We start from the raw sequence: 22,745 nt of genomic DNA, 5'->3' as shown, positions 1-22,745 counted from the left end.
CTCTCCTGCCCTCTGACTCTCTGACTCAGTAGACTTTCTCTGACTTAGTGCCATTCTTTAACACACACTTATATTCACATACACACTCACAAAGACATCCATGCTCTCTCTCTCTCTCTCTCTCTCTGTCTGTCTTTTTCTCTAGACAGTAGGAATGAAGGAGACCATAGGAGTGAGTGGAACCTATCAAATATGATTTTATTCTCTAAATGCTGTCCTCCCCCAACACCCGGGGCATGGTGGGGTATGTTGTACAGCGAATCTGACAACTACAATGGATCCATTCTCCATGGACCTGAACCTGTTACTGACAGCTACACTTGTGTGCCCCCATTAAAAGTTACCACAGTCTGTCAAACAGGGTGATTTACTGCGTGGGGGGTTGTGTAATTGTGTGTGTGTGTGTGTGTGTGTGTGTGCGTGTGTGTGTGCGTGTGTGCCTGCATCTGTGCATGCATACACATGAACAAATGTACTTTTAAATACACGTGTGCGCGCAAACCTTCATTTCTGCATCATCATCCGGCACCTGTCAATGTATGTCAGTGGAGAGCACAAAAATTCAACATTTCAACATCAGCTGATATCACTACATAAATAGAATCAAAGTCAATGGCATGCAGATTACCATGGTGATGTTGTTATGGCGACCAATCAAAGGGAGAGGTGAGCTGATGGATGGCTGTGTTCAGACTCTCCACTCCTCAAAATACGGATAGAGCGGATAGAGCTGAAAACGAGCTGAGAGGTGGATTACTGCCTGGAGGTGATTTCAGACTGAGCGTTTAAGAGTATGGTAATCAGTCCTGCTTGAAGACTCTCACGCTTTCAGTCTCAGCTCAGCTCGTTATGAGTTTAAAGTGTGCTAAAAAGCGCTTTCCCTTGCTCTGTGTGTGTGTGTGCGTGTTTGTGTGTGCATGCGTGTGTTACCTACCCATAAACTCTGGCCAATTAACTCCTTTAAAAGCGGCTAATATCATAACACAGCCTGTTGTGCTTGGCTCTCCATATTCAGGGACCAGCAGGGGTCAGAAGATTCCTTTCTGGCATGCAATTAAACAGGTTGCCAACGACAAACAGAGCCGAGAGCCTCGGCGTCAGTCCACTTAACATAATATTACATACCTCAGTTGCCATGACAGCCGCAGTGTTTGTCTGTGAGTCTATGATGCTAAATAGCTGCAGGTGTAAAGTGATGCGTTGAGTGCTGTCCTCAGCTGATACACAAGACCAAAAACGTTGTAAAACAAGCTTCAGACAGGACAAGGACTGTCATTAACATATTGCTTTGGATGAGCCTGTGTGAAAGGTGATCCTATTGGTACATTTAAATGCAGGCTCAGTAATTTGACACATCCATAGATACCTGATGATGTCTGGAGAAGACAGTAGTATGGTATGGTAAGATGTAGTATGGTATTTAATGTAGAATATGTAGTATGTATATGTATATGTTTATGATGTATGAGGGTATGTATATGATATGGAGTGTAAAGCCCTTTGAGACCTGCCTTTTAGTCAGTGAATGGAAACTTGCAATCGCATTAGCACTTTACATTGCATAACTTCACATAAGTTATAACAAAAACTTTTTTTTATCGACCACAATGTGGAAATTTGTCTTTGGCTTCACCACAAGTAACAAGAAAAGACAATCAATACAAACATTGTAAACAATATAGACAATAAAAACAGTAAAAACAGTAACAGAATATGGTGCAGATGTGGTCTTGGCTATCCCACCTCAGCAAAATTACATTTTAGTTAATCCCACACCCCAGACCCTTGAAACTAAATTTCTAATTTTCTAACTGGAGTTGGTCCCCGGGCGCTGTACTGTGGCTGCCCACTGCTCCTAGAGTGTGTATAGGATGGGTCAAATGCAGAGGACAAATTTCCCCACAGGGATAATAAAGTATACAAATACAAAAAAAAAAGAAAGAATTTAATGATGCAAATTAGGGAGGGAGGGAGAACATTAGCACATAGGTTGTTTTGTCCCATGTTTCTGCTCACAGGATTTGATTTTTCCCTAGTCTGCTCTGGGTTACAGATGAACTGTAACCCAGAGCTGCCCTAACCACAGATCTATTTGTTGGCCAAACATACTATCAATCAGAACCAAGTTTCACACCACCACTTCAAAGATGATTTCTTACCTTGGCACAACTCTTGTGCAGACGCTTGTGAAAGGAAGACACCTGGATAAAACTAGAATATGGACTCCAAGCTTTGCGGCCCCTGACTCCGAGACAAGGCTTAGCTTTGGGGGAAGAGAAACCTCTCAGCTGTTCCTTCCAGGGCAGGAAAAAAGCAATAATACCACCCAGCCCCTAAAAGTGCTCTGCTCTTTCTCAAAGGAATACAAAGCGTCTGGCAATACAGTAAGTGACAAAAGGGGCGTTAAATTGAGTTTATGAGCAGATATTTCCATGTGTGTATTTTTCTCCCTCTCTGCTTTTGTTCCATGGAGCTGTTGGATGGAGGTACAGTCCAAATGAAATGGCTCACCCAGGAGATAGGCCCTGTTCATCATGACTCAACGCTTATTCTTCACTTTAAAGTTCCACTTAGGACTCTATTCTATGAGTGCACATATTTACAAACCCATCATATTTCACTGAGTGATCCTGAATGGAGCCTATATACTGTATATGTCCCATGCTTTTGTCCTATTTCAGCATACATCAATGGATGTTTTGGAGTTTGTTTTGTAGAGATTCTGGGATCCATTATCTAGTCTGACTGCTCTGTATACTGTGTTAGTCTCTAATCAGATTTATGCTCCATGTGCAGCAATCATTCAAAGGCATGTTAATTCAAGCGCAAGAACACAGAGAGGCAATGCATGCATCGAGGACAACAGCTTGTTGAATTGCCAGTGTTACTGAGCTAAATCTCCCTGGAGTGATATAATATAGGAAAACACATGTTGTTGTCCATTTTCCTGATACTGGGGGAAACATGGTTGGACTGGAGGACAGGAAAGTTGAACCAAGGTCACACAGCCAAGATACAGAACATTTGAACTCCCTAAGGATGTGTGTGCTTGTGTGCGTGTGAGAGCGACAGAGAGAAAGAGAGAGAGACAGAAAGAGAGAGCGGGAGAAAGGGAGCAAGAGAGACATAATGAGTCCTTTTAAGTCTGAGTGATCACATGCATATGCATATATGTATATGCCTGCATAAATGCCCGTGTACGTGTACATGTCTGTGATGTTTTCAGCTGGACTGGCGTGTGTGCGTGTTGCGTGTGGTTTCCTCCCAACACAGGGAAAGCTCCGGGACACATCTAAAAATACCAGGCCCAGGAGGAACGCAGTGAGGATGTGAAGCGCTTTAGCATGAAAACACAGTTGTCCTTCCAAAGCCAACAGGCTGGGAGGGAAGCCTGCAGACACAGTCGCACTGTGGCCTGGAGGGAGTGAATCACCGAGTGAGGAGGGATTTCCCCTTTTCCTGCAACTCAGACACTGACCTCTCCTGACTTTAATATCTAATATTACCTGCAACACTGAACATGTTACTTTAGTATAAAAAAACAGAATATGGTTTCTCCTTTATTGCTGATTGATCGAGGAATGTTTTGTTGCTGTATACTGTGATGCATATTGTATAGCTCAATGGGTACAGCAAGGCATTGACACTGCCATGGTTTGATTGATTCCCAGTGGGGACCCCCAAGCTAAAAATGAATCCACTTATGGGACTGTAAGGATAAAAGTGTTGGCATATGGACATATGGGCTGTATGCCATATTAATAAGATATGTATATGCTAAACATCTGCTATTTCAAACCCAAATATATCCCTCTCTGTGTGTGTGTGTGTGTGTGTGTGTGTGTGTGTGTGTGTGTATACATATGTAGGGGGGGAGGGGGGTAGCTGCCTTGTAGAACTAATTAGGGGTAGTACACACACTGAGGTCACTTCCCTGTATCTACTGTATGAAAAAAACAGATATGCAGAGGATCTAGAAGCAGGAGCAGTGGTGTGTGTCTTGTTGAGCACGAATCCTGGAGTGGAGTTGGAGGAGGAGGAAGAGGAGGAGGAGGAGGAGGGGGCGGGTAGTTGGGAGGAGGGAATCCAGATGAGAAGGAGCAGCATCGTTGGTGCAGGAGAGAGAAAGAGAAGAGACAGGGGGAGTGGAGGAGAACGCGCGTGCCTCTTCTGTGCCTGGAGATGAAAGACACTTTTACCTTACAGTCAACCGTCGGATTTCAATAGGTGCCGTCATGTATTTTGGTACGTAAACGATCCGTTATCTTATGTAATAATGCAAATGATTTTACGTTTTTGGTTGATAATAGCGCAGCGGAGGCACTTGTTGCTATGTTGAAATGGATGTAAGCTTTATTTCGCTGGACTGAAGTCAGTCAACTGCACGCTGGAACACACAGAGGTAGAGATACTGCGGTTCATTCACCGCACCTCGCAACCTAATATTAAACGCTCAGATTAAGTGATGTAGGATTATTTTTTATTTTACAGCTTCTTTGTTGCGTTTACGGTATTTGCAATAGCCCTTACGGAAATAAACTATTTAAGAGGGATACTATAGGCTACATATCATAGCAAAACTACAGGTCAGAGAACTGTAGCAGAACACAGAAAATCCTACAGTAATGTCATTGGAGATAAAAATGAAATACTATAGCCTACGAAGTAAGATAAGGTCACGAAAATTCACTGTGGAGTACTGAAATTCCCTATAGGATTATTATAGTGCTTTTTAGTTATTCGTGTTCTTACTTCAAACAAGTTCTTTTTTTGGATTGCACAAGTGAATAATGAACAGTCGCATGCTGATTTCTCATTACTTTAAAGGGCAACTGCTCTGTTACAACTATCCTCAACACACCTTTCATACCGCCTTCAGATCCTCAACGTGTGTTTGACAGATAGGAATGCGTGTGTGTGTGTCTGTGTGTGTGTGTGTGTGTGTGTGTGTGTGTGCGCGCGCGCGCGCGCGTGCATGCGTATATATCCAGCCTCTGATCTCAAACACCTGTTTCTTGTAACTAACAAATTCTTGTCATTTCACACAAGAACGACATCAGTGTGTGGTGCAGTCAAGGAGTCAATAAGCTCAGACTCAGAAACACACAGGCACACTTACACATAGCTAGTTATAGGCAGTCAGGCTAATGGTGGAGCGGATGGGTGTGCGTTGAGATTGTGATTATTATGATTACACATGCGGGCTGGTCCTGAATCAAACTGTAATCAAGCTCAGAGAAAATGCTAAATACAAAATAACCCTCCATAATCAGGACTGGCAACACAAACAAGTGCTAATCACACAGCACTTTAATGGCCTCATTGAATCAGAACTCTGAGTGTGTGTGTGTGCGCGCGCGCGCGCGCGTGTGTATGTTCCATTTCAAGTGTGTTCATGCTTGTGTGGAAGTGTATTCATATAATGTGTCTGTATGTGTCTGTGTGTGTGACTATAATTATGTGTGTACTTGTATGGGAGTTTGATAGTGTGTGTGTGTGTGTGTGTGTTGTGTGTGTGTGTGTGTGTGTGTGTGCCCGTGCATGCACCTTGTCCATAGCTGTAGTTTGAAACTATGTAGCTTATTTCATTACCCATTCATTTCCTCCTGTGTTAAGAGCACAGTAGGCTCCCCGTGACTTTTCACATCACCACTTTATATTCAAGGAAAGCTCTCATACAATGCATGACATTAGTGTGACTCTCTGGGTATTAAATGGTGTTAATGATTTCCGTGTTGGATTAATAATAGTCTTATACATTTACAGTATAATAAAAATCAACTGAGCATGTTCATATCTCATTCAGAAAAGTATAATACTCTCATAATGAATTGTGCTATTCATTCAATATAGAAAGGTATCAAAAAGTCATTTTAGAACGGTGATTTAATTTCAAGTATTGGTATTAATACATTTCTACCCAGGCTTAGTTCCGGTAAGCTGCAGCCATCATAAAAGTTCCACATCATACTGCTCAAGAAGAACAATTTGAAAATAAATAAATAAATAGATAAAATAAATAAAAAACAAATACAAATGCAGGGTAGATTTATGCAGGACTTGACTGTGACAATCACTGCCAATGTGGATGAGTGGGCTTTTGAAACACAGATACTGAAACAAGTCCAGTCAGATCCAAGATCACTTTATCTTTACCACAGAGGTGACAGTCTAATAGACTATATGTTCATTTGTTAGAGCAACTTTTTTTAATCTTTTATTTATTTCCCTCTGATCTATCAGTTTTCATAAACAACACATGTTATTCTAGAAAGGTAACACCTCATTTGCATCCAGTCATTCACCTGCATGTGAATGATCATTATCTGCCTGCCTGTCTCACCCTGCTGCCTCCTAGGTAATGTGTGTCAGACCGCTCTGCCCCCGCTGGCCCGTCCGGCGGTGGGCAGGACCCCGCCCTCCCCGGACCTGAAGCCCCTCCTTCCCTTCCACCTGCTGCCCGGATTCAGTGACGTGAGTAGTGTCAGTCATCGCCATTGCCATGGTAACCGCTCTCTCACTGACCGTACCCTCTGCCATTTTCTCAGAACCCCAATCATTTATTTGATCACACTTTCTCCTGTTAGTGGAGGTGGTAAGTTTGTTTGATGGAATAATACGTGGGTTTATTCTCCCTGCCTCGGTTTATTTTCAATACACAGATGCATGAGTGCACTGCCTACACCTTTCCAAATATATCGCTTGTGATGCAGTGAGCGGTGACATTTCCACACAACCTGGGGGGTGGAGCTGGATCCTTGGTGTGTTCACACTAAGCTTTTCTTAGAGCTGTCTGCCTCTGTGTTTGTGAAGGGTGAGTTCACGGCAGGTAGAAGGTGGAGAGAACTAAAGCTCTGAGGAGAGTTGAGGTGTCAGGCAAGGGGCGAGGGCTGATGCCTGCTCTACTGGGGAATCGGCTTGTACTTCTTACTAGACTGGCTGTTCAGTTGTGACGTACAAACTTATGTTTTTTCCAGGTTGACTGTATGAACTATGAAATATAGCTAAATGGTTCAGATGTATTTTCTCACAATAAGAATTGTGTTGGCCTTGCATTTCTAAGACTTGTCTGTCCGCTTTTCTTTGTGTGCATACATTTGTTGTGAGCGCACAGAAGTAACAAAGGGAGCCAAGAAAGCATTATGATGGATTTTGTTTTCTTTTTTCAGTCCACTCACCAGTTCCAAACCCTCTTAAGATGAAACCAGCAGCTGAAAGCCACTCTGAACCCCCTCACTGAGACTGGCCGAAGCGAAATTTACCATTTTCATTTTGTTCCTCCCCTCTCTTTACTTTTGTCTCATTTCTAAACCATGATGTGCTCTTACATGCGGATGTGTTTAGGAGTGAGAGAGAGAGATAGATGGAGAGAGAGAGAGAGAGAGAGAGAGAGAAATTGAGGGTCTTGGGAGAAGGAGCGAGAGAGGATTGTGTGTATGTGTTTGCATTTGCCAGACTGTTGGTGTGCAGTGTGTGTTTGTCTGTTTGTTTGTGTGTGTGTTGTCTGTTTGTTTGTGTGTGTGTTTGTGTTCGTGTGTGTGTGTAACCTCTCTCTTTGTCAGAGAGCCATTCCGCCAGCTGATGAGAAGCTAAACAGACATTGGTCCGGGTCTCGGTCCCCTCCCATTCCATTTCACCCTGCTCTCCTCTCACTCCTCTCTCCAATTTTCTCATCCATCCCATCCACTTTCTTTCTATTGCTCCTGCTCCATCTCCCTCTCCACTTCACCTCTCTCTTCATATGTATTTTCCACTTTATCTCCCACTGTCATTTTTCCCATAACCCAGCCTCTCATGCACTTTACTTCACTTTCAATATTTTGCAATGCCTCATCTCTCTATCACTTTCTTTCTCCTCTGACACTCTCTTTTTCTTTTTCTCCCTTTTTTCTGTTACCTCCCTCCCTTACCAAAAATAAAAATAAAAAATGCCCATATTTTATCAAAATGGCTTGTTAACCTGATTCACTTTTCCTTGGCTCCCCCCATTGTGGAATGACCTTCCCATTCCACAACAGCAGACTCACTCCCCAATTTCCATCAGCTGAAAAACAAAACAAAACACATATCTTCAAGTATCTCACACCACCCTCTCCCCACTGAGTCACATCCCCTCTCTATTCACTCTAATTGCTGCCTAAAAGTCTTTTCAGTCTCTCTCCTTAGCTTTCATTTTATTCCATTTCTCCATTTAATAGCGCTTATTTTTTACATGATCATTCTACAATCACGGGAATATTGTCGGTGCTCTACAAGGCCCTGGCCCTTGCACTCCTTAGTATTGGTTGCTTGTTATTTTGGAGATCTAGGAATGTGAGCTTATTCTACTGTTGCACTCATCCTGAGTTGCTCTGGAAAAGAGCGTCAGCTAAATGCCTGAAATATAAAATGTAAATGTTGCTCAATTGTGGCATAGCAAGAGCCTTCTCTTCCTCCAATTTAGATAATAATTAGTATTTAAAAAAAGGATAAGTCCTCAAATGTCACGACTTTGGAGGGATTTCAAGGTGTTTAAGGTATTTTCAGTTAGTGTAAAATGAAACCTATGGCCAAAATGACTAATAGATAATCTCTATAATGGAAAAACAAGCTGAACTATGGTCTATCAATGCAAGAACAGATGTCAAAAACACTGATATTGTCTTCGAATCAGAAAGCGCTCTATAGTGTAATGGGAATCTTCTTACTCTCTTACACTGCTGCTGATTTGAACCTGTGGGTGTTAAGTAAGTGGGCACACAGCTGAACTCTGGCTGCCTGCATATTCTCCTGTAAATGTGTGTGTGTGTGTGTGTGTGTATGTGTGTCTGTGTCTGTGTGTCTGTGTCTGTTTCTGCAACTGTAAAGGTCTGCCTAGGAGTTTGTTTGGTGCCCACATGTGGGTTGTCACGGTTACTAGGATGTGTGTGTGTGTGTGTGTGTGTGTGTGTGTGTGTGTGTGTGCGTGTGTGTGTGGATGTGGATGTGTGTCTGCTTGTCGTGAGCCACAGATCCAGTGCTTCTAATGGGGGCTTCACTGGGCAGCTTGGCTTGCGGTTTGACAAGGTTTGCTGTGTGTTTCTTTTGGGACGGAGACAACAGGGTACTACTTTGTCCAAATGAATAATCATTTAAATCACAAAGACACAACCGCACCCGCTCGTTCATCATAACTGCTCCTATTAGGCCCTGACGTCATGCACTCGCCCATAAACTGTCACGCTGGTACACAATGTAAATCCAGGAACATTCATTATTATAAATATTGAGGCTGTTGACTGCGCTCCAGGTAAAAGTCTGCTTTGCTTCACTTGGCCATATGTTGCAGCCATAACTCACTCCCTGGGGCAGAACGTGTCTGACACAACACCACTGCTGTGTGTGAGGAGGTTTCTAGAAGGAACACACTCATTACAATCGATGTCATATATTGGATGTTGTATTTATGTATTATATAATCCATCCTCCCCATTGATATTCATGGGCATATGTAGAGGTAGTGCTTGGTAGGTAGGAGGGGAGGGAGAAAGACAGCAATGACTTGGTTGATACAGGTGATACAGTGTGTGTGTGTGTGCACATTTGAGCACATGTGCATATGTACAGGAGCAAGACAGAAGAGAGAGAGAGTAAGAAGGCGAGAGGAGGAGAGGGCAGTATGACTTTGCCACAGGTGCTTGCTGGAGTGGGAGTGATGGATAAGACAGTGGGTCCTTGGGGAGGAATGAAGGTGACTTTGATCAGACAGAGAGGAGGGGAGAGGTGTAGGGCGGGAGGCAGAGGGTTCAGAGGGGAGCAGATGGAGGGGTGAGGTGTGTGGAATGTGTGAGGGAAGGTCAGATGGTGATATAGGAGCCTGGGGGGCTGGGGGTGAGGAGGGAGCAGATAGTGGGAGGGACGGAGACAGGCTTTCGCCATGTAGTAAATGTTTTGACTAATCTTCAGATGGATACAGTCAGATTCCCATACCTTTTAACATGAATATGGCCACTTTACATGTATGACTTCCACTAGGCTATTCATTTCATTATATGATTTCTTAAGTTTTATGATTACATGACTTATAATTTCCATATAATACAAGAACTCTAAGTGATTTCATATAAAACTATGTGGTTGAGTAATGGCTGTTTAACATTCACCAACAGCTCCAGATAAGAGGAGAGAGATAGAGACCAGTGACTGGTACATTCCAATGCCGTCCTCTAGAACAATGATCAAAGATAACAAGAGGGATCACACACTGACGAACACACACGCACACACACGCACACACACACACACACACACACACACACACACACACACACACACACACACACACACACACACACACACACACACACACACACACACACACACACACACGCACACATCTGTGTCATGAAGGAAACAGGAAAAACCGCCAATTCAGTACTATAGGTTCATCTACCTCATAGCACTAGTTGGCCGACCCATAGCACAGTATACATTTCTGCATTAGTCCTAGCCAGATTTCCATATTTTCCAGATTTCCTACTGGTTATGACTGATTAATCACTTATTATATGGCTCTCTCCATTTCATCATAGGTAATAGCTTTGTTTTGCTCCACATAGGCCGGCTGGATTTTATTGTAGTGAGTAAATGTGCCCATTAAACCTTCCAGCAGGTAATGTCCAGAAGCACACTGCACAGTGTGGTCAGATACTGGTATAGTTTATGTGCACACACACACACACAAATAGACATGGGTAGTTTTACTGCCTGTTTCTTTATGCTCGTAAAGAAACCCAGTCTAGCATTCTATAGGGGTGAGGGGTCCATGATTTTATCATTAGTTAGTTACCTTTTGTGTGTTCAAGTTATAGGGCACCACAACAAGACACATGATTTCAAAACCACAAAGCTTTGGTCATTTCTGAAAGGTAAAATGCCTTCTTTTAAAAGTGCACAACACCATGAATTCCCCCTGCTAGGAATGTTTCAAAACCCCACCTTCATTTATAACAGAGTGGAAAGAGTGGAAAGACCATCAGCAGGGTCTCCTCAGAACAGGGCCGGGTGGGGCCAGCTTGACCTTTAAACTTGTTAGGGCGAACCTAAAGACGCCTTGAGAGCACAAGACCTGTCATTTACACACTGCCTATATCTTACGGGACGGACCCTCCTGTTGCTTTTATGTGTGACTGGGCGCCAAACAACCTCCTCCCAGATTGAACTCCTTCTTCACCCCTAATCTTTGCCCTAAGAAACCCTAACTCTTTTTTCTCTCTCCTGAGGTGCATATTAGTTTTCAGATAGCCTATCATTAACATTTTAAATGATGACTTTCACTACCTTGTACATGTTGCACAACCTTAACCTCTTGCTCCTTTGCTGCAGATGGATTATGTCCACAAGGCCCTGATTGGTCCAGGCTTTGGGGTAACCACGCCCCTGAAAAGGAAACCCAGTTCCTGTGGAGTTTGCCGTCTGAGATTCAACTCTGAGGTGGGTGGTGTGGGAAACTCACATTTCTATTGTTTTTCTTTGAGGGTGCTTTTATTTCTCACACACACCCTGCCATGACAGTTTAGCGGCTGAAGAGACTCGCCTTTGTGTCGGGCTGTTTTACTGGTTCTGAGGTGTTAAAGCTGCCTCATAAAAGTACCTCTGAGTGAATATCTTCATCACGTGAAATGTGGGCACTTTTAATATTTAATCTTTGGAGAACATATACATTTTTAAGATACATATCTTAGCCGATATTGATGTCAGTGGTTCATTAACTAGCAGCATATATAGAGTATATGTATATATATATTCAGTATATATATATATATATATATATGTATAGAGAGAGAGAGAGAGAGAGAGAGAGAGAGAGTAATTCATGTACAAACTTTTGCCATCTTGGCCTCCTGGCTTCAGACTGCATTGAGGAGCTGTTCTGTTTCATTTGTCTTATATAATGTTGTTTTTAATTCATTTCTGGTATTTGTTTTGTTTATCTTATTGGCTTTGTTATTCCTAAAGCATTGTAACACTGGAAAGCATTGTAACACTGGAAATAAAAAAAATAGGAAGGGGATAGATAGATAGATAGATAGATAGATAGATAGATAGATAGATAGATACATACATACATACATACATACATACATACATACATACATACTGTAGATACATATATAGATAGATAGATTCAGACAGCAGAGGCAGCAGGCTTGTCTAAGGTTAAATAAAAACACTGTAAATGATCCATTACGAAACAATTGTGTGCAGTGAGTTGAAGCCCTTGTTGTTTGCCTGCTGTGTACGCAGACGCAGGCTTCGTCTCATTACAGCGGCACCAAACACGCCAAGAGGCTGAAAGCTCTGGACACCCTGGATTCTAAGATCAGGACCTCTGAACCAGTCGTCAAGGAAACCACGTCGCAAATCCTCTCGTCACCCTGCTCACAGCCCTGCAGCTCAGACGCAGCATCAGGAGGTGTGTGTGTGTGTGTGTGCGGGCACGCATTCTTCCATGTGTGTCTGTGTATGTGTGTTGCACGCATCTGTGGATGTAACACGCGCATGTGTGTGTGTGTGTGGCTCAATGTGTGTAGACATCAAATGCATGAAAGGGCTGGATCTTTGAGTGTACAGATCATACCTTATTTTCCCTGTCACGACTTTAACTCTTTGATGTGATAAGCCTCCCGCTGCTTTGGGTCTCACACTGTAGGGATTAAAGGTTCAGCATTATCCTCTGCTCCTTCTTCATGTCTGCATTTACCAACCTCATCCAATGGCCTCCTGAGATCAAAAACACACAGCGAATGCTTAGAATGTGGTCTGTGTGTGTGTGTGTGTGTGTGTGTGTGTGTGTATGTGTGTGTGTGTGCAAGCATGTACATGTGTGCCTGGAAGTATGTCAGCAAAAGTGTGGGGGTGTGTCAAAGCGTTTGTCAACAGCTTTGCAACCTGAGTGTATGTATGTGTATGTGTGTATGTGTGTATGTGTGTGTGTGTGTGTGTGTGTGTACATACACGCCTGTCTTGATGTGCTGCTTTTGCATGTGTGTGGGAGTTAAGGAATGAAAATAATAAATTCTGCTGCGAGCGAAAGAGCGAGAGATTGAAGAATTATACTTGACACCGCCAAAATGAGGGAGTTTGTTTGCAAGAGAGCGAGCGAGCGAGAGAACAAGAATGAGTTATCATTTGCAGTTTGGAGTTAGTTTTGCAGGAGTGGATGAGACAGCAGGAGAGCTCTCTGAAGATTACTTTAGCAAACAGCCTCGTTGGCCTCTGCGAGTGGGGAATCAATGGTAACGAACAGACACCCACTCAGCATGGCAGAGATAATCATTGTTATTAGCAAGGCGTGAATCCTTAAATCAGCGCGCTTTCCTCTACAAGTCAGTCTCACAAAAGATAATAGAGCCAAATCGTCTCCATACAGAGCTGTTCGTTTAAGTACTGGGAAGCAGATCCTAGGGGAAATCATTGATTATTAGTAAGATTAGAGAGGTTGATAGAGCTCATAATCATCCGTAGCCTGGTGTGTTTTATCTCTCTCTCAGTAATGGAATTGGTGTTTTGTGGTGTAAGCATTAAGAGTTCAGGAATTTGATAGAAGTGGAAAAATGCTCAAGTTTGTCTCCTTAGCACCCCTCTCTCTCTCTTTCTCTCTCTCTTATAAATACACACGCATGCACACACAAACACACACACACACACACACACACGCACGCACGCATGCACACACACACACACACACACACACCGCCATATGCACTCTGTCCCTTGCTCTTTCTTTCTCCTCTCACCATCTCTCTTTGTCTCTCTCACACACACACTACCCACTTTATCTTATTAATCTGCTATCTTTCTATTTTATTCTGGTTTCAATGCAGATCCTCCAGCACCAGCACCGACCCCTGCCTCAGAGGTGCTACCATCGAGCAGCGGTCCTGCTGAAACCCTGAAGCTGCCCACTGACCTCTCCCTGTCACCTTGCCTGAGGACAGAGAAAGAGACGCAAAGAGACGGAGAGGTGGAGGTGGAGGCAGAGGAGGAGACGGAACAAGAGAAAGCTATGCGGCTCCTCTACTGCTCCCTCTGCAAGGTGGCTGTCAACTCTGCCTCCCAGCTCCAGGCCCACAACAGCGGTGAGAAACTTTCTCACTCGGTGTGTACGCACCCTGAATTAAATCCTAGTTTGATGTAGCCTCTACTTTTGCTCTGTTTGCTCTCGGTCTGGGCTTTAATCCCTGATATGACTTTGTACCTGCTCAGGCACCAAGCACAAGACGATGCTGGAGGCTCGGAGTGGGGATGGAGCCATCAAGTCCTTCCCCAGGTCGGGGGTCAAGGCCAAGTTGGCCACGCCATCCGAGTCGCCAACTGGACTCCAGAACAAAACATTCCACTGTGAGATCTGTGATGTGCATGTCAACTCCGAGACCCAGCTCAAACAGGTTAGTTGTTGAGAATGTCCACCGACAAATATGGATGCACCGATCAATCAGCCTACTACTGGTGAAAATTCACACAATCGGTCATCAGCCGATGGTTTCAAAATTACCAGTTGTTCTCCCCGATTGTTAGGAGGCAGCACAGTTAAATATTTCAACACCACAAATGTTACTTTCTCACACCTCAGAGGCAATCTCTCTGGCATTCAATGGCATTTTTGAAAGACAGAAAATTGAGACATCGAGAGTTCATGTATTGAGGTACAAAGCAAGAAACATGGCTAATGTTATGGAGGACAGCAGCGTTGCCAGTTTACAGTGCATGGCACACACACTGCAATTAGCTCTTAATGAAGGCATACTATGTCAGTGGAGCGTGATGTAGTGACTTTGTGCAGAAACACAGTGGACCACTTCAAACATTCCCCACTAGCTTATTTGCATCTACAAACTCTGCAGCTGCAGTTGGGACTGCCACCACTGCTATCTGGAATAGCACCTTTTACATAATGCAGAGTTTTCAGGTGTGAACTCGCTGCAGATTATGACATACCCGCGACACTAAGCACACATCACTGGGGATATGTGGAGAACATGCTTACACTCCTCTCTCCATTTGAACAATTAACCAGAGAGATATGTGCCTCTGATGCATCTGCATGTGCTGCCAATGTGATTCCCCTGTTTGGAGCGCTTAGTCAGATACCGAGCAAGGAGGCAGACAGCAAGCGTGGAGTTAAAATGCCAAAAAAACATGCTTTTAGAGGCAGTTAATAAATACTTTACTGTATCGCAATGATGTTGGACCCTGAGGTACAAAGATAATTTCTTTGACGTGGATCCAAAACAACATGCACGAGCAATGATTGAGACACAGCTGGAAATGTCTGGATCTATATAGACTTTACTGTTGGGCTGGATTTTGCAGTTGAACTAGATATGGGCGTATTTTCTAAATATTAGGCCGGTCTGTCTTTGTTATTTGTCTGCAGTTTGTAGAGTTGTAGAGAGTACTGTTCGACATGTTCAATGAGATGTCGAGGTTTCTCTTTTCCCGTCTCCTCCTCTGCCTCCACCTCCAGCTCTCCGTCTCTTTGCGTCTCTTTCTCTGTCCTCGGGCGAGCTGACAGCGAGGGGTCAGGAGGAGCGCATCCGTGCAGCAACTGTGGTGAATATCTCACAGAAGCCCCCATTCCTAGACACCAGAGCGCACTTATGTACTGGAGCACTAATCACAGCCGATTCCCTGCATTGGCACAAGCAATTCATACAATCCACCGTAAACAGTGCAAAGTGCATATCTATAAGAAAACATTACAGCTGGGCTGTAATGTAATTGTGTTGTTTGCATGTTCTGGATCCAGGACTGTCTTCCCTAGTCTACTGCACTAAAACTAACATTTAATGGGCCTTAATGGCAAAAGCACAAACTGTCTGTTCCTGAAGTTCAACGGACTGTAAAAGAATGTGTGTATCTGATATATTCTAATTTAATTTATTGCTATTTTTTATTTGTGGTTCAGGTACTTGATTTTTATTTGTTTATAAGATACTTTTGCACACAAAAAATTGTAGGCCTATTTATTTTGGTTTTCTTAATTTTTGTTATTTAAACATTGAAGTTATAGGCAGGCTTCACAACCATAAAAGGTCAGGTATTTGCTCGATTTGGAACAATGTTGTTGAGCAATCGATAATCACTATCAGCCAACACTTTTCATATCGGTGCCTCCCTACTGAAAATCAAAACTCATACAGGTTAGTTGTTGAAAATCCACACAAAAACAAAGGTCAAACACAGTTTAAATAGGTTAGTTGTTATATGTTTCTGATCGAGACACATTTCAAAGAGAATAGTTGCTATACTGGCCAACACTTAATCAGTTAGGGAGAATGTTGAGTAGGTGGGACAAGAAGTGGGCTAATCACATGAGTTAGATACTCGTTAATTCTTCTCCTGCATGCAAAGCTATGAAAAGGTTAGCTGTCATGCCGCTCACACAGCCGAGTTCTGAATACCGCCTCAAAGACATCAACAGAGACATCAGCACTTTATTCATTTATTCATCATGAACTACAGACAGGCAATTCAGGACCATGCATATTTTATAGCATGTCTCACTGCACCCAAAATGTGAACACCTCACACCTGTCGCTGCAGGTGAGTTAAACCCACAGATCGTCCCTCAAGATAATGAGCACAAAGATACTAAACCTGGCCTATTTCAGCAAGCATCTGAGCATGTTGTTAGCATCGCCATGCGTGATGTGAATGCACTGCGCTGGTCCTCGTAATCAGGACTGTTTAAAAGTTAACTTTGGCCAGGTGCTCATGAATATTCAGCGGTTCACCACTGATTGTGTGCTGCACTAGGCATGGCCATCTGTTTACGCTTGTCAGTCAAAATCAAAAAGATTTTCAAACCCGCCCCTCATGAATATTCCGAAGCTCATGGACAGAGCCGACAAAATATCAGCATTCCGTCAGAGTTGTCAAGTTGTTGATTAGGTTTCCTTTAATTTCCTCTTCACTGATGAATCTTTTTTCCGTGGCTTTATCTTTCTTTGTCTGCTCTGTCGCTGTCTGTCTTTCTGTGTTTATGTGTCTGTGTCTCTCCACCTCTCCAGCACATCAGCAGCAGGAGACACAAAGACAGAGCAGCAGGCAAACCAGCCAAGCCTAAGTTCAGCCCCTACACTCCCACCCAGCGTCTCCACAGTTTCCAGGCAGTGAGTACTCTGCTATCGTTTGATTTACGTTCGCCCCTCATCGTGTTTGCATACACAGATTGATTCTCGAGAGCCTCCTCCAGGCATCTTGTCTCATTGCATCTATTGCGAAATTCACCAGAGAGGAGGGTTGAAGAATCCTCCAACCTCAAAGGGAGACGACATGAGCAAAGAGAGCCAGTCTTGATAAGATATTAATGATTGTGTGTCCAGAAATGGTGTAGTGGTTAAAACCCTTTGCCACTGGAACCACATGTACCAGAACCTTCTCTCCTCACTGCAAAAATTGTCAGACTTGTTAAGTTATTGGTTAGGAAGGATTTTTTTTAGAGAAATCATCTTACTGCACTGGCAGCTAATTTTCAACAAATTAGCCTCTGATGATTTCTTGAAAGAAGTCATATTATATCTGCATATATCAAGTGCAATTTATTGAAACCAGCAAGATTATCTGCCAGATCTGAAAGATTATTTGACTAATTATGACTAAATATCATGAATTAAGCTTGATAAGTTTGGAAACAAGATAAAATCACTTGACAACTTTGCAGTGCTGTGTCTCCCCTGCTGTATCCCTCTCTGCTTTCCTACTGACTCACTAAAGAAAAAATACTAAGGCAAGAGACCTGCCTACTTTACTACTGCTTACTGTGTGTGTGTGTGTGTGTGTGTGTGTGTGTGTGTTCTCCTCAGGTTCGGCTGGCTCTGAGGAAGGAGCAGGACTTGACCAAACCGCTGGCCTCTTGCCTCCTGCAGCGACAACTCTCTGTCGCCGCCGCCGCTGCCATGGCAACCCTGTCCCCTTTCCCCCTGCGGGCCGCCTCAAACTCCAGCCCCGCCCTGTTTCAGAGCCAGCCCCTCCCCCAGGCCCTGCTGCACCCGGCCCCCGGACCGATCTGTTCCACACACACACCTGTCCTGTTTTCTCCCTACTGACCCGGCCTACATCTCCAGCAGCAATGAACTACGGCTAAAACAGACCTGAACCAGATGTGATTATGAGATAGTGCTAACTCTATTCCACATACCAACTATACTGTGGGTCTCATGGACCAGGACCAAAGATTATTTACTGGGGTCAAAACCAGAAAGGATCGTCTGGATCACAATGGAAGATGTATAGAACCGGAAACCTGTAAAAACAGAGTATTTTCTGATGTGTGTGTGTGCATGTGTGTGTTTGGGTGTGTGTGGGTATGTGAGTTCCTGTGTATGAGTGTGTGTTGATGCATGTACAGAAGTAGCCATCATAGAAGTATCACTTTTCACTACATGTTTGCTGCTCCATTTCTGACAGGGAATTTGGTCCCCTTTATCCACCATCATGAGGCATCATGAGGTTCATTGAATGATTTGATAAATAAGTTATATAGTTATAATAAGTCTATAGTTAAGCCTATAGATTTCGATATACTATATAACATTCAAGAAAACCCCTCTTCATATGGGCATTGGAGTTAAATGCAGGCTAGATTTAGAATAGATGAGAATGGGGAACTTCTATGATAACTACAACTGTATGTGTGTGTGTGTGTGTGTGTGTGTGTGTGTGTGTGTGCAGATATGCATATATGTATGTATGAATGTAAATCAGAGCATGCTTGAATCAAGATGTTTATTATTTTCCAATAAACAATAACTGTGGATGCTCACGTTGATTGCAGATTATTGATAACCCTTCTGGGTGTGTATCCCAGGTGTGTTTACAGGTTCATTGTTGAAAATAGTTCCAAACACCAAATGTGCATTTTATTCAATAAATTAGTGACAGTATTGTTTCAACTAAATATGGTCTAAATAACGATCTTCATCAGAAATTTGGATGGATCAATGTTTCAGCAGGCTTATTAAATAAAATTCATATTTTGGAACACACATTTATCTTAATTTACAGCTCCTGATAAGCCATTTGTTGGATATGCATAGTAGGGATTCTTCTCAGCTCCATGCATACATGTTCACCTAGAAACTGTCAGAAAAGTAGACACAGAGATAGAGACCCAGACAGGCGTCCCCTCCTCTCCAACCCATAACTCTCTGTGTTCAGACTCTGACCTAAACCCATCTCATCCTCCCCTGCTACTGCGTGTCACATAAAGAGTAATCCCTCCTTGGTCTCTATTCAGGTATTTTCCTGAAAAACAAAATGAAAAAGGAGACATCCGTATCCTTTATTTGGCTTCACATGAAGCCTTTTTCCAATTATTTATTACTTAGAGTACAGATAAACCTTTGCCTCCCCCCCCCCCCGGCTTCGTTCTCGCAGATAAATCAGAGCAGGAATGTTCTGTCTGACTTTATTGTCTGTCTTTGTGATGAGGTTTACTCTACAGCCTCAGGCAACGTGTTGCTCCTGTTGGTAAAGCTTATGTTTTGAGGGAAATTAATTTTAGAAGCCTAGAGGTATGTGCTGAGCACACAGACTAGTTGTGTGTACTGCTGCAACGCTACAGCTACTGATCTGAGAAAGTAGCCTACTGTACATCTGTAGTAGGACCAGGTTTATGGATCAGATCTACCTGAAGCATGTTGTTAGATTTTGTCTAAGGGTTTTTTTTTGTTACTTTGTCTCTAATTTTTGCTGTGATGACTTAGGTTAAGACAAAATGTGGTAAACAATTGAGTAATAAGCCTGAGGTAGAAATGGATTATGGGGACGGAACAATAGCCTTGCCTTCTTGTTTTGTGTTTTTGTGTAGCCTAAGTGTTGCATGAATATGTCACCATTGCATCATACTCCATCTAACTCTTCTAACAGGTCAAAGTCTAACTCACTTCACCAGGTCAGAAGATGTGATGGCCGCTTTTTCAACTTCCCACAACCTTCCACATTGTCTTCTTGTCATCAGCCAACTGACGCTGAAGCTCTGACATCAATTGGATTCCTGCAATATTAAAATTACAGAGTTAGATATATTAATTTTCCTTTCCTGTAGGCCATCCAAAATAAATAATATCACTGGCCAATCCAGAGAATTGTCATCCAATCACTCATAGCATCCTCGTCCTCCCAGTTGTCACAGCAGCCATATTGCTATCATTAATGGTCTGTGATGGTGATTGTGAACATCTGTGTGTGGGATTCTCTGTATATTTAATTCTCTGCAGGCTGTCAGAAATCAGACCCCCTCTGGCCCCTTAACTGCCGAGCTCACTCCCCAGCCAGCCTTTCATCTATTTTTCTCCTTCACTTTTTGTCATCTTTCTTTTGTTATCTCTCTCGCAATAGGTTTAAAGGATGTTTGCTCCACCAGGTCTGTGTCTCTCTCTCCCAGTGTGTGTGTGCGTGTGTGTGTGTGTGTGTGTGTGTGTGTGTGTACTCCTCTCTCTCTCTCTCTCTCTCTCTCTACCCACATACAAATGCATGGCACGCACATACACACACGCACATAAACATATGTCAGCAACACAAAAGCCTGACTTGGCATCCAGGGAGTTTTTCATTCTCCGCTACCTGGAGAGAGTACAAAGCAGAGCTGTGCGGGCCATGTGAGGGCAGCTTTGCTTTGCTGTTCACATTGAAAAAAAATATTAAAAGCTCTGGGTATGAAGATGCAGCATTTTGACTGCTGTGTATTGCACTTTAATTCAAATCACAAAACAAAGGTGGCCATGGATAAGCACAATAAAGCTATGACTAACTAAAATGAGGGATGAAAAACATTTTAGTAAATTTAAATAGAAAATGAAAATTAAACTGAAATTGTAATCTGTAATGTAGAAACTAAAAACAAACATGATGCTATGAACAATTTCATATAGGCTACTGAAATATATGAATAAGCCACCACCATAACATTGTCTAAAATACACTTGTTTTTGCTCCTGTAATCATTAGAGGCTTTCATTTTTACATCCAAATCCATTGGAAAGGAGGGTTTGCAGTGATCTGATGGAGACATGATTTGATGATTCAAAAACAATTTTCATTTTTTTCTGGGACAGGAGTCGGTTGGTCCTTGGAAGGTGTGGTGCCCCTGCGGGGGCAGTGTGGGGCTGCTGTGGCAGGCAGCAACAGATCAGTAAACGGAGGGGATGTTGACTGTGAGGGAAATGGCTCAGCAGGGTGTTCAAGAGCAGGCGGTAAGGCATAATGACCGAGCAGCATCCCACGGAGAGTCGATTGTGCGTCTGAGGCTCAGTGCCTCTGTTGTTTGGGTTCAAAGGGATTCGATGGAAAAGGAGTACTCCTCCACTTTGGTTTGTTACCAATGCAGTCGGCCAAGTGCTTTCCTCACATCCACAATGAAAAAAAACAACAGTGATGTTAGAGTCCTTCTGCAATGTTGTAATGCAGGATGTCCTAGTCATAACATCCATGTCACAATATTATAGGTATATTTTGTTGAATTATATGAGTGGATCAAATCCATTCTAATTCTATTTCAAGTATTGTAATTTACTGAACCAGTTCTGCCCACTCAACCATATGATCCATTTTTAATTCTATTATTATTGGTGTTCATTACAATAAGGATTGGAGAGGGCATTAGAGGCATTTCGCTGCATAAACAGACTCTAAAAGCAAACATTGTTTGTCAAGATGATGTGAATATAGGCGGCTAAGCCTATGGGCTTGAACAGAGTTATCTGTCCTACAGGCCCCCATCAATCCAGGATCCATAAAACAAGCCCTAATCCCTGATTTTCTGTGCTGTTTCTCTCTTAATGTTTGCTCCGAGGTTGATTACACACCCTGTGTTATGATTTCATTATCATAAATTGTGAGTATGGCTCCACACACACACATTTTCCATATTAAAAAGTAGGGCTGCGTATTTTTGGCCCAGTGGAGGCGAGTGCACAGATTAGAGCTAATGCTTTTCATCTGGTAGAAAAGCAGATGACCTGTTCATTGGCCAGCTAGACTGTCTGGACAGGGAGGGGTGATCTAAGGATCTGACTGTACAGGGCCAAGTTTGTGATCTCTTAATAATGACGGATCAGTAAATCATGCCAGTAGATAAAAAGGCTGTTATTGGCTACTGTTTATGTTGAATAGACAAAGATGCGTCCATAGTTATCTGTTCACTGAATCTTCATTGTGCTCCAATTTCTCTGGCTGCCACAATGCTCACTAGCATCCATCAAGTAGGACTGATTATTTTGATCAGTCTCTCCTATTCTGTCCTTTCTCTTCACCTGTGATAATAAGTTTCTCTCCAGGCGTGTGACACGTGGATAGTCACAAGTGCCGTTTGGTGTCTGTGTGATGGATTTGTCTATTAAAGCAAGCAGAGCTAACCCATAGCGAGTCCCTCTGTCTGTGTGTCTGTATGTTTCTGTTTCTCTCTCTCTCTGTCTCTCTCTCTCTCCCTCTCTCTCTCTCTCACACACACACAACACTCCAGTCATTATTTCCCTGCTGTGAGGTACCAGCTGTAGCATTTACTTGCCTTTAGCTAGAATAATACAGCTTTAGGTAAACAGATGGTAGGAGGTGATCTTATTATTAATAATAGTGAGTCATGGAGCGCTATAGCTCAATTAGTAACACACAGCGTTCATACCTCCACAGTACAATACTCACTAAGACCACTCATACTAAAAATGGATGCCTGTTACTAAAAAGCACTTAAGTTCAAATGTTATGTTCTGATTTGTTATGTG

The 22,745-nt window shown here is 42.9% G+C and overlaps 1 protein-coding gene across 1 annotated transcript; it reads left to right on the top strand.

Annotated features, from left to right (window-relative positions):
* Positions 1-4,141: 4,141 nt before the first annotated feature.
* LOC139666461 (zinc finger protein 385D-like) lies at positions 4,142-18,749 on the top strand. The gene is made up of 8 exons (XM_071545699.1): positions 4,142-4,245; positions 6,359-6,474; positions 11,344-11,451; positions 12,265-12,433; positions 13,845-14,099; positions 14,227-14,408; positions 17,034-17,135; positions 17,829-18,749. Exons 1-8 carry the CDS (start codon positions 4,236-4,238, stop codon positions 18,069-18,071), a joined length of 1,185 nt encoding a protein of 394 aa, XP_071401800.1. The 5' UTR covers positions 4,142-4,235; the 3' UTR covers positions 18,072-18,749.
* Positions 18,750-22,745: the final 3,996 nt, after the last annotated feature.

Source organism: Centroberyx affinis, unplaced genomic scaffold, assembly GCF_046629955.1.
Source record: "Centroberyx affinis isolate AG114_WGS23_722 - 3 ecotype Tasmania unplaced genomic scaffold, CSIRO-AGI_Caff_v1 ptg005018l_1, whole genome shotgun sequence".
Taxonomy (NCBI): domain Eukaryota; kingdom Metazoa; phylum Chordata; class Actinopteri; order Beryciformes; family Berycidae; genus Centroberyx; species Centroberyx affinis.
This window is presented reverse-complemented; position numbering and strand designations above follow the sequence as displayed.

Excerpts from the sequence above, each read along its gene's own strand:
- LOC139666461 (XM_071545699.1), top strand. Across the intron at positions 11,452-12,264 it reads GTCTGAGATTCAACTCTGAG|ACGCAGGCTTCGTCTCATTA; the intron begins GTGGGTGGTGTG and ends CTGTGTACGCAG. Across the intron at positions 14,409-17,033 it reads CCGAGACCCAGCTCAAACAG|CACATCAGCAGCAGGAGACA; the intron begins GTTAGTTGTTGA and ends CCACCTCTCCAG.